The 12,652-nt window shown below is 29.5% G+C and overlaps 1 protein-coding gene across 1 annotated transcript; it reads left to right on the top strand.

The window, feature by feature from the left end:
* Positions 1 to 3,466: 3,466 nt before the first annotated feature.
* On the top strand, positions 3,467 to 6,604 carry LOC122268549 (glutathione S-transferase Mu 1). The gene has a single exon (XM_043038570.3). The coding sequence runs from the start codon at positions 3,586 to 3,588 to the stop codon at positions 4,243 to 4,245; it is 660 nt and encodes a 219-aa protein (XP_042894504.3). The 5' UTR covers positions 3,467 to 3,585; the 3' UTR covers positions 4,246 to 6,604.
* The last annotated feature ends 6,048 nt before the right edge of the window (positions 6,605 to 12,652 follow it).

Below are 12,652 nucleotides of genomic sequence, written 5' to 3' on the forward strand. Positions count from 1 at the left end.
TGTTGCTTAGAAAGAATTTCTCGTCGAATTCAATTTAATAAAACTATTGAGTAGAAAATATTTGTATCTCTAAATTACATAAATATATATATTTTACATAAAATGTAATTTAGTGGAGTGAATTTCTAGTGTGTACTTATTTAATTGAATTTTTTCGAAATGTTCGATTTTCTTCCACTATTTCAAGTTGAAACACAAAGAGACTGATTTACTGGAGGGCATTCAGGCACGTGCCCAGGGTCCTCACACCAAATTACAAAAGAAAAAATATTCATATTTTTTTTAAATAGTAAACTAACTCGATAAATAGTTGTTTTTTTTCGTAAAATAATAAATCGTGCAAAGAATATTTTCAGAATGCTATTGGCGATCGAAATGGGCTACAGATGGCGCAGTGCACAACTCTCTACTTATAGCAACACTTCGCATGCTTTCACCATTAGCGTGTGGAAAGTTATAGAAGAAAGAAATACGTTAGTTTCTGTCTTGATTGTCAAATAGATTAAAATCTTTTAAATTAAGAAACTAAATGTAACTAAAAACTACATTAAACATAGTTCTGAAAGAAAGCGTCATGAAAATTTAAAAAACTATTTTTAATAATTAAATACGAAAAATATTAAGAAAAGGAAAAATATCCTAATACATTTCTATACAACTGAGAAGAGGAGGAAAGGGAAGGAGGAGAGCCAATGGCTTGGAAATAATCTTCTCCCCTGATGGCGTATTCGAGCGTCGAGATCGCCTGTAGATTCTTTGATAGATATTTAATACAAATAGTTTCCTAAATAATTTTCATCATTCTCCCCCAACAACTCCTACTCTATCAATTAAATGTTATTCTTTAATTTATTTTATTAGGTAAATTAAATTTTGAAATTCTCTATGATGTACTTTAAATAAGGTTTCAAATAGATTACAATTTGCTGCAATAGATTACAATCTAAAAAATTACCTTTTTATAATGGGATTAAGAATTATACATGTTAAATGAAACTTGTCCACTTTTAAGGGACTCTTTAAATAGGCTTTGTACCCAGGGCTTTAAGCCGTTCCCTTTAAACCCAATTTAAAAAATGAGTTACATGGGAAATCTTTATTGTTAATAGTTACAGGATATAAATTTATAATAATGATTCATAAAGTGTTTCTATTAACGTTTAATCATTTAGCCAGACCTTGCTTGAAAGGATTTTTAAAGCATTTTGTTGTTTGACATCTTTTCTGAAAATTTAAAAGTTTGAAAAGTTTAGGAAAAAGCTTCTATCTTTAATTTTCTTCAATTATCTTTCTTTCATTGTTTTTTTCTACTTTATTTCCTTTATCATCTTAAAACGATATGTCCAATACTTTAAGAGCTAAGAAAACAAGTACTCAAATTTTGGAATTTCTGAGAACTACATCAAAATCCATTGCGTGGGACCAGAAAACTTCGAAAGCTTTTTCAAACGAGTCTTTAGAATTGGGGCCTATTTTAGTAAACTCGGCACAAATTTTACCACCTTCGTATTTTTTAATGCAAATGAAGTTTTTATATTGAGTAGCATAACTGTCAAATGGTAACTTTTTTTTATTGTATCTTACTCTGTGCATTTTTCTATACACTTTTGTAATTTTAAGTCTCTAAGTCTTGTAGTTTTTGCGCTGTAAAGCAAAATGTAATTTAAAATTAAGCGCCCAAAACAGTGACAGTGGCGCTTACAATTTTTAAATATAAATAGAAAGAGGTTTCAGCATTAGAAATTATAAACTAAACTTAACCACTAATTTTCATCCATTATTTTTAAAAAGGTTATTTTTTACATAGCTATAGAAAGAGTTGCGCAAAAGCAACGTTAGCAGTTACATATGGCATATGAATTGCAGACGCCTCGAACGAAAACTTTGTGATCACCCTTTAGGAAAATGCATCGTTTATGACATGGAACAGCCTATTGTGCTGCTCTAGTGTGACATTAATAAAGTACTGCTAGTAGTAGTAGCTACTACTTACGACTCGGACTGGATTTTATATGCAGTGCCTGAAGCATCTTATTAAAAATAAAATAAATAAAAAATGATATAATTAAGAAAATTTTTTATTAGTTTTTGAGTGATGCAAGATGTTTTAACTTCCAAAACATGCCCATGATTTAAAAGCTTCCAATTTAGAAAGAAATATTAAAACTTAAGTATTTTGTAATATTAACTTATATTTATTGCCATTTGTAGGCGATAGGATGTTGTTACCTTTTTTTTCCATTAATAACATTTAAAAGCTGAATATAGTTTTCTAATTATTGTACCTCTAGTTGTACCCACATGTTGTAGTCCTCTTTGCTTAAAGTGTGAAAGCTCTTTATGCATGTATGGGTTCCACATTGGACTGATCGTAAAGACACTGTTCCCAGTGGAACACCGAAGTCAAGCATCACTGGCTGCAGCCAGTAAGTGGATAGGTGACCGCTTTGATCAGCTTGTGTAGGGGCCTAGGCTGCGCGATATCACTCACGTTAAACTGTTCTACCATAAAGTGCTCGATTTCGCGCACATGTCATCGAGCTACCAAAGAGGATGAGCTATCCTGCTGCAGACAGATTTCCCAGACAGTCGACAATAGCTTATTGTACAACTCTAGTGCTCCGTAAATAAAGTATCTACCCACCTGTGCATGTATGGGTGGTTGACTGAATGTAAAAAATAATAAGCTTCCTAAAACCAGAAGAAATTTTGAAAACTTCCAGTGTATCCCTCCGCTTATATTATGCTTACAAGGCGAAGTTTGAACAGGCTTAATATTCTAGGAAGGTTATTTCTATGATTTGTGTTTAAACTTACGCGTAATTTCATCATTCTTAAGAGTTTACTGTTTTAGAGTTTACTGTTTACTATCTGGTCGTGAACCTAAGACAAATTTAACAAATTATCACAGCATAAATAAAGTGTAAAGTTTGGCATGTTTTGAGTGTCACCCCTTATTTGGTTATATTTGTGTAAAATAATGCCTTTTGTTTTCTTATGGGTTAGCATCATAACAAGCTTGCGAAGTTTTCCAAATTCCTTTGCTGTTTGTTTCGTTGAAAGTTAAATTGAAACAACGCGTTATATGGAAAACACAAGTAAAATAATATTGAATGTCGTATTTTTCCTAACTCGGGCATAAAAATCAGTCCTTTTGTTTTCTTATGGGTAAAATAATGCCTTTTGTTTTCTTATGGGTTAGCATCATAACAAGCTTGCGAAGTTTTCCAAATTCCTTTGCTGTTTGTTTCGTTGAAAGTTAAATTGAAACAACGCGTTATATGGAAAACACAAGTATAATAATATTGAATGTCGTATTTTTCCTAACTCGGGCGTAAAAATCAGTCGGAAGTGGTAACCCGGTAAACTCGCGTTGAATTTCGATCTCCAGCGCCATCTGCCACTGCATTAGCTATCATTTTCTATCGAGTTTAGTCCTGACTTAACTTTTGTTTCAAAACTCGTCGCTTTGACACTTTTTCAGTCACTCAAATAAAAACATTCTAGATAGCGATCGTTATCGTACCGTAGATCGTACCTGCGATAATTTATAAGCTTCAAAATTCACATTCATAAAATTTTACAATGAGCAAAATTATTTTAGGCTATTGGTACTTCCGTGGCCTAGGTGAACCGATTAGATACTTGCTTCATTATAAAAATGTAAAATTCGTAGACAAAAGGTATCAGTTTGACGGTACTTGGCAGAAAGAAAAATTTTCCTTAGGTTTGGATTTCCCAAACTTACCTTACTATTTTGAGGATAATCTAAAACTGACGCAGAGCTTAACCATATTGCGATACTTGGCGAAAAAATACAACTTGGAAGGAAAAACCGAGGAAGAACAGTTGCGTGCTTCATTAGTTGAACAACAAATAACTGACTTTGCGACTGTATTTTTCAGAGATGTCGTTTACGCTAAATCTAATGATTCGCCAAAAGAATTTTTGAAAAATGCTCCAGGATTATTAAAACCCTTCTCGGAATTCTTAGGGGAAAGGAATTTCTTCGCCGGTGATGAAATAACTTATGTAGATTTCTTGGTTTATGATAATTTTGATTTTCCCTCTTTGTTTTCTAAGACAATTTTGGATGCTTTTCCTAACCTTAAAGCTTTCCAGGAAAGAATTAGGAATTTGCCGGAACTTCAAGAATATCTAAACTCATCAGCATATATAAAATGGCCTATTTGTGGCCCACCAGATGCTTGTACTTGGGGTGGTAGTGGTGAGATGCCAAACTAATATGACAAAATCTTTCTGTGATAAATCTGATTATTGATATCAAGAGCATTTTCAAGAATGTCGAAATGGTGTTTTTCTGTGATGTTTCCTTATCAATTGATTGCACCAACTAGGACTGCCAAGGTTGCAAGGAGATTTTAAATTTGTTAAGCTTTTAAAATAAGAAAAAATGTTGAGTATTGCCCAGGGGGAGTTTTCAGTACTGTGATCTCTTTCAGAATAAACACGAAACCCCTGTGGCAGAATTTTATCGTGCTTTCTACAACAGACCTCTCTAGCATTAATATATTTCTGCAAGATACTTTTAATAACAACAAATATCAGGGATCTGTCTAGGTTTTTCTGAGAGGTACATATTTTGTGAAAATTTAGACATAATTTGGGAAAAATTGTATTGAAAAATCAACACAAAATGTGGATTTATCATTTCTTAAGGGGTAGGTACAAAAATAAAATTTTAAGAAAAAGTATTTTGTGAAACTACCGTTTTTCCTAAAGTTGAATTTGTGAAGGTACTGCTAAATGGTAGTAAATACGGCCTGGACAGACCCCGGAATATACATGTAAAATGAAAATCAAAATTTTTTACTTCTTTATTTTCAAATGAGAATCACGAGTATTTATCTCCCCGCCAATACGTAAAGAAGGCATCTTTTTAATATAATTCGGGAGGGGAAAAAATATTTCAAAAATTTCTACAGAGAAGAAAACCAATTGTTTCATTTCATTATTCTTTCATTTTTTTCTTATTCTATAATGAGAATATGTAAAATCTAGCAGGAATTCTCTTAAGGGATACAAAATAAAATTTTAAGAAAAAGTATTTTGTGAAACTACCGTTTTTCCTGAAATTGAATTTGTGAAACTACCATTTTTCCTAAAGTTGAATTTGCGAAGGTAACACTAAATGGTAGTAAATACGGCCTGGACAGACCCCTGAGTATACACGTTAAATGAAAATCAAAATTTTTTACTTCTTTATTCTCAAATGAGAATCACGAGTATTTATCACCCCGCCAATACGCGAAAAAGGCATCTTTTTAATATAATTCTGGAGGGGAAAAATATTTCAAAAATTTCTGCAGAGAAGAAAACCATTTTTTTTTTCACTTCATTATTCTTTCATTTTTTTCTTATTCTATAATGAGAATAGAAAACCACGTGCATTTCGTTCCCCTCCAATGCACGAGAAAGGCATTTTTTGAATACAATTCCAAAAAGGAGAAACTTTCATAAATTTCTGCAGAAAAGAATAAAATTAAAAATCAAAGGAAAAATCTTTCTGCAGGAACTTTGTAACATTCTGCGACAATGTCGCCGTGATTCTAACATGGGGCACAAAGCCTTGGCAACTTCCCTGGCATGTCCCACAAGAAACTAAAGAAAACATCCAAGGAGGGGACTAACTCGTTGCCCCCCTAGGGCAAGACTCTACAAGTTTTTTTTTAAATTTTCCCATTTAAAATCAATTTGACACCTTCACCTCTTCAATTTGGGCCCTTTCTCTCTCTCTTTTTTTTTTTTTTTTTAGTTTCTTGAACTTTGAACATACATATTTAATGAAGTGAAAATAATATTTTGTTTTTAAATAAATGGAATTTTTATTTTTGTGATAAATATTTGTTATATCGAATTTCTATGTAGTCAAAAACTATTTAAAATTGTGTATTTGGCTTAAACTATTTGATTAACTCAAACTATTTTAATAGAGAAAAAATAATACAATGCTGAAATTTACTATTTTTCTTTTATGCTTAATACCATGTTTAAATTATACTTAATTTAAATTAATTTTATATGAAATGTAAAAGTTAAAAAATTTTATTTTATGCTTTGCATTGTATAAATAATGAATATTATTTTCGAAGACTTCTTATATAAATGCAGAAAACTTTTATGCTCAACTTCTTAAACCCCTATCAGCACCTTTTTTTTTGTGAATATCCTTGATTGATTTTATAGTCTAATATTTGCTCAATATTATTTTAAGCAAAGTTATACAAATAACTTTGCTAATCGTTATTTAAAAAATAGGTTCATTTAATTAATGTTTGATTATGTTGAGAGTTTTGTCATCGCATTAATTAAAATGTGTAAAAGAACAAAAAATATTTTTTATACAAATTTGCAATATTTTGTTTTTTACCAAATCAAATATATTATGTTTGCATAAAAAATGCTAAACATTTATATTACATTTACTTATGTTCTTTCTTTTTACATATTTATATGTTTCTCGTTATAGGCTTGTTGTTTCTAGTATAATTTGATTTTGTTTTACATATTTTTTTTTAAATTTTGTTATTGTTATTAATAAATTTTGTTATTGTTGATAAATGATTACTGTCAGATTACTAAATCATGTGATATGTATACCATTGTTTATTTAGAAGAGATAAAGTTAATAATAGATTAATATGATTTATAATTATAGTTTATTTTATAAAATAAGCGTAAAAATACAGAATAATTTATCGTTAAAAATATACCTGACTTTTATTATTTATTTCTTTTCAAAATGAAGGTGCACTGATTGCCAATTATAAAATAAAACTGTAAATGTTACTTATTGGTTATAAAGACCATGAAGTCACGTTCAACAAGGCGCAGAAAAGAACAACGCCAGATTCCAGTTTACATAGCTACCGATAATACTTATTAATGTATTATACAGGGCAATATTGCTATTATTTATGATAATAATACATATTGAGTAATAAATAAATTATTGTGATCATTAATAATACATATCGAATAACAAAGTGTTTCAGTCACTGATAACTATCTAATACAAGGCCGATGATTGCGTATGTGTTATTACATTATGTAGATTATTTATATTGGAAAAATATTGTTAGATATCCATATTAGATTTGGCACTTATTAAAAATAGGAATCAGTGTTCATGTTAGCATAAACTCAAAAAAGTCATCACCAACACATCATAATTAGTGCCAAATAAATTTCTAGTTTGATTTGCTATGAAGTAATATGCATTTATCTACATAACTACCAATGTAAAGTATAGGAGATCAGTTAACAAGTTTCAGTCATAAGTGAAAAGAAAGGCAATCCCTATACCAAAGTCTGAGGCCAGCCGCTGAATTCAATGTCAAATCCTTTGCCGTTGCTTGCTAATTTCGGCGGTCAGCATTTTATCTTATAATAGTTGAAAAAATTTGAATTGTAAGGTATGGATGGTGTTTCTTGCACTAGGAAGCGCTACGTGCTTTTTATTGCTTATTCTTCTGGGTTGCTGTTTCCTGAATATTTTGAAGCCATTTTTCTCATGACGGGATCGTTGTTTTGAAACTGTCTTGAGTAGTGTTTCATGTACGCCTTATATTTGTTACCTGATTTATTTGTATTTAAAGAGGGTAACGTTAATAGTGAAACAGTAGTGTTATGTAGAAACATATGATTTGTTTAATAATAAATACTTGTTTATAAACTTGACATTTGAAAAAAAGGATCATTTAAAAACACTTCTTGCCTTATTAACAATATACTAATTTCTAAATTCAAGCCTAAATGATCATTGGTAAAATGAATTTAAACTCGCTGCTCGAGCAACATGCTATCACTAACGTATGATGGTCAGTGGCGTAACTAGGTCGAAGCCAAGTAGGCCTGGTCATCTCTAGAAATTCCTTGACCCTCCCTAGAAAACATTAATTTCATACATTTCAACTTTAAATAATTTTTAAAAAAATAAATCTTTTCCAGCAATTCAAATTTCTGACTTTTTATTTCACTTCTTTTACTATTAGTGACTCCTTTATTATTGAGAAGTACACTCTTTTTTATTAGATAAGATTTTTTTCTCCGCATGTTTATTCTCATTTCTAGGAACAAAAGCTGAAGTATGTGTTATGAATTTAAATTCTAAGAAATGTAACTTTCTTACTTTAAAACCCTTTTGTTTTACCCTCAAAGAGTTATGTTTTTCCCATATCCTTTTACGAACACTACTGAAGCACTCACTGCCTACTTAATAAGAAATACTTTTCTGTTTTCTAGGGAAAAAAAGGGTCCGTTATTATTTTTGTTTTCGTCCCATCATTCATAGCAATGTAGTATTCCTTACTTCTGTCTTCATTTGAAGTATTTTGTAAAGAGAGTGGTGCATGTTTAAAAAGCAATTTATGTGTTCTAAAGTCTATGAGTATTTTTTTTTTAATTCAAAATATTTCTTCTGTGGTTTCTAAGTAAAAGGTAAGTAACCTAAAATACATCATTATTCATTTTTTTTTTTTGCATGTATTTACTGTGTATGTTATTTTTTGTACATATTTCTAGGGTATGTTACAAAAACCTATACTTTTACTTGACTTTGTCAAAGACATATTTTCGCTCAATTTATGTTTTCTGTAAATTGCAATTTGTTTAGCTGAATAAAAATATAAAACAAATGTTCTTGTTTTATATTTTTATTCAACTAAGGAACTTGTTTTTGTACATGCAATACAAAAACAAGTTTTTTTTCTGAAAAGCTTGTAAAAAAATTTGAAAAACATTCCAAAAGTTAGCAGGAAAAGAAAAATGTGTTCAAAAATTACTTTATACTGCCATTATTATTAAGATAAAATAAATAAAATTAAAGTAAAAAAACTGTTGAATCTTGACGATGAATAAAAAATAATAATTCTATGAATTTAACAAATGATTCGATTTAGAACTTAATGTCTAGAAATGTTTACTCGAATGCAATTAACATTTTTTTAATGATATACTCCTATAAGAATTAAGTTTAAGGAAATGAATATTTCATGCATTTAGTATTAGACTTTCATCTCATATTGTATTATCAGATATGTTTTGCAATCATTTATAGCTACTGGGGATACTGGATTGGAGATCGATCGTTCTCTGATTCAGGTCAAAATTACGATCTGTGGATGAATGAATGGGTCCGCCTTATAAACAGGTGTGACGTATGATGTGGCAGAAGTCGCCATAGATGGCGCCACTGAAAAACAAGAATCACACACTCTGCTGTAGATTTGCTCGGTTTCACCCATAGAGCTGTGTGGCATTAGAACCAACCAACCATAAACTGATGCAAAAGTTGCAATTTTAAAGTCATTAAAATAATTAACATTTTTTTTTTCTTGCTAACATAATGATATAGTCATACTTTTTTTGTGCCTGTGTGGCATTAGAACCAACCAACCATAAACTGATTCAAAAGTTGCAATTTTAAAGTCATTAAAATAATTAACATTTTTTTTTTCTTGCTAACATAATGATATAGTCATACTTTTTTTTTTCAATAGAAAATTCACATTTATAGAATATCACAGTTTTTGTTATTTTATGTTATGTTGTAAATGAGATATGATATTTATTAATTTTTTTCCGATTTTAAAATTATAATAATTTATTGTTGTTAAAAATGTTGATTTAATAGCATATATATGGGATAAAGGGAAAAACAAAGAAAATTAATAAGTTTTATTTACTGCGCATGAGCTGCAAGTATATAAAACTCATAAAATAAGTTAAAAACATAGAAAAAATTAAAGATTAATGAAAAGTGAAGAAGAGTAAAAAATATTAAAATCAAATATTTTTAAAAAAGTTAGTTAATATTTTTATTAAGTTAGTTAATATTTATTTAATAGTTAATATTTTTTTATATACTGTAGTACCATACCAAAGGATTAAATTATACACAAATTAGGGGGCCCACAATGTTGCTTAATATGTAAGTATGTATGCATATATTTCTAATAGGCATATATTTCTTATGAGACATAATATGTGAGTTTATATATGTGTATTTCTAAGTGTGTTTTAAAGTGTTAAAATGGAGAAGTTGTTGCTCACGAAGGCAAATTTCTCCTAATACTTGATCCAAAAGTTCCCTTGTCTTCTGGATTGGATTCAAAGTTACAAGGCTACGGATTTGAACACTAGTAGTCGTAAACCAAAAAAAACTGGGCCGGCTGTTCAACGACGGTTAAAAAATTGTTCTTTGTTTTGAGCCTTAGTGGCTCAGGGATTAGAACCTTTGCTTTCCAATGAAGTAAACCGGGTTCGAATCCCAACCATGTCTGGTCAATACGAATTCCACAACCGGCACGACATTAATTATTTACATATTTCGACATTATTTATTTCGATGTATCGACATTAATTATTTTTGTATCCTATTTTTGTAAAACAAAATTGTATCTTAATTTCTACATAATTTTGATGTAAATATTTCCTCTTAACAGTTTTGTTTGATATTAAATATATAACAGCCGATACATTTTATAACCAACGATTCGTAAAGTGTATGTATAACTTGAAACTTATAATTTTAATTATCACGCTTTTTTAAGTCAAATTTCTTGGAATCATCTGAAACATTTTCTGACATTTATGTTAAATTTCAGAAATTAAAATGGTAACTGCATTAAAAAAAAACCTTTGTAAGATAATATACAGACCCTGGCCAAATTATTTAACGCACTATAAGATTCTATGTAAAATCTTAATTATCAGGTGGTTCTATTCAGCTTTACTGTTTTTACGCTGCTGAAACCAGTTTGCACTTGTTTACGTTCGTGTATCAATGGGTTAACATTGCATTTAACATACATTAAAAATAAATACAAATAGGAAGTATATAAAAAAGTCTCCTGTATAAAAACCCATTACATGTATGTTTAAATATATAAGTATTGCATATAAACACGTGCGAAACATGTAAGTATTAAAAAACTACAGTGCGTATAAAAATTTGTTTCAATTCTTATAATATACTAATATAAAATCTGATATAATAAGTATTCTCCATTTATATAATACATCGTCTAATTTTACCAATTGATACACGATTGTAAACAACTGCAAACTGGTTTCAGTCAAGTAAAAACAATAAAACTGTATAGTATCACCTGATAATTAAAATTTCACATAGAATCTTATAGTGCGTCTAATAATTTGGAAAGGGACTTTACTTCTATTCTTGTAAATACAATTCTTTAAACTCTACGAGTTCTTCAAATTTTTGAAAAGTGTGGTGCAGGGTAAAGATTAGTTTTAGAAAAAATTTTAAACGAAATCTTACTTTAAGAAAAAAAAATGTAAGTTTGAGACCAGATACAAATAAAATTAAATGCAATATTTGAATATCAAAAACACTCTTTTTAACTAATAGAATGAAATGTATTGTAAAATTTGATTAAAAGCTTAATTCCTTTGTCCTACTTATAACCAGATGTAATTTATCGATTTGTCATGTTTGTAAAACTGTCATTAAAATTTTTCTATTGAATTTGACTTTCAAATGTTACGTCAACGGTTTTTCATTTATTTTTTTATATAAAACTGATTATGCAGATACTCATTATAGAGATATTTGTGATTTAAATGCGAATGATAATCTTAACTAATGAGGTAAAGGCAGAAAGTGATATTGCAAAATTTATCTAAATGTGCTTTACTTATAAAAACAACATCAGTTTTGCCTTTGTTTATTTAAAACTAACTTAATATTTGATCATTGTTAATTTTTAATAAAATAAAAATTCCACCGAACTGATTGAAAACAATGTTGAGTTCGTAACTTCCCTTTAAAAGCACACAGATATATATGTATATATTACGCTCACTAAAGAAAGGAGCTGCGTCAGAATTTTTGGGAGTTAGCAAGCGTAGCGAGCAAATTTCTCTATAATAATAAAAGAAAATATTAAAAACTTCGCGCCGATAGAAATGGCGTATTTATTAAACTGGTGGGATTCTCTTACAAAATCCCTTCGATGCTAGAACAAAAAGAGGGTAAAAATTAATTCCAACTGCAAATTATCAATAGTAATTTAAAAATAATCCTTTTATTTCATACGCTTTTATGCTAGTTTTATTTTATTCATTGAATTATTACGAATATTAACTGGAAAAGTAAGGCATGAAGTCAGATTTACAAAAAGTAATCTACTTTATTATTGTTCCCTTTTTAAATTCGAATTCAACAAATATATATATTTTATATAAGCTTAGCAAACTTTTAATTTATAATAATTTTTACTATTTTAAAAACATTTTTTTTTAACTACTGAAACTATATTTTCTTTTAAAACGAAGATACTCAGAATACCTATTTTATTTCTATCCAGTATTCGACTAGATCAGCCGATTACTAAATTATCTGTTAATCCTATCATTGGATAGTGAAAAATAATGTCTTCATATTAGTTCCGAATTAATTTCTTTCTTTACTTAATATTTTTTATCAAACGGTCCCGTAGTGGACTGATCGTTAAGACACGGTTCCCAGTAGAATACCGAAGTCAAGCATCACTGGCTGCGGTCAGTAAGCGGGTGGTTGACCACTTCTATCAGCCAGTGTAGGGATCGAGGGTGTGCGGTATCGGTCCTCGTTAAACAGTTCTACCGTTAAGTGCTCGACTTCGAT

Source organism: Parasteatoda tepidariorum, chromosome 8, assembly GCF_982258835.1.
Source record: "Parasteatoda tepidariorum strain Cologne lab strain chromosome 8, Ptep-v5.0, whole genome shotgun sequence".
In the NCBI taxonomy this organism is placed as follows: Eukaryota; Metazoa; Arthropoda; class Arachnida; order Araneae; family Theridiidae; genus Parasteatoda; species Parasteatoda tepidariorum.

Bases quoted from the DNA above. Each gene is read 5' to 3' on its own strand.
- LOC122268549 (XM_043038570.3), top strand. From the start codon at position 3,586: ATGAGCAAAATTATTTTAGGCTATTGGTACTTCCGTGGCCTAGGTGAA.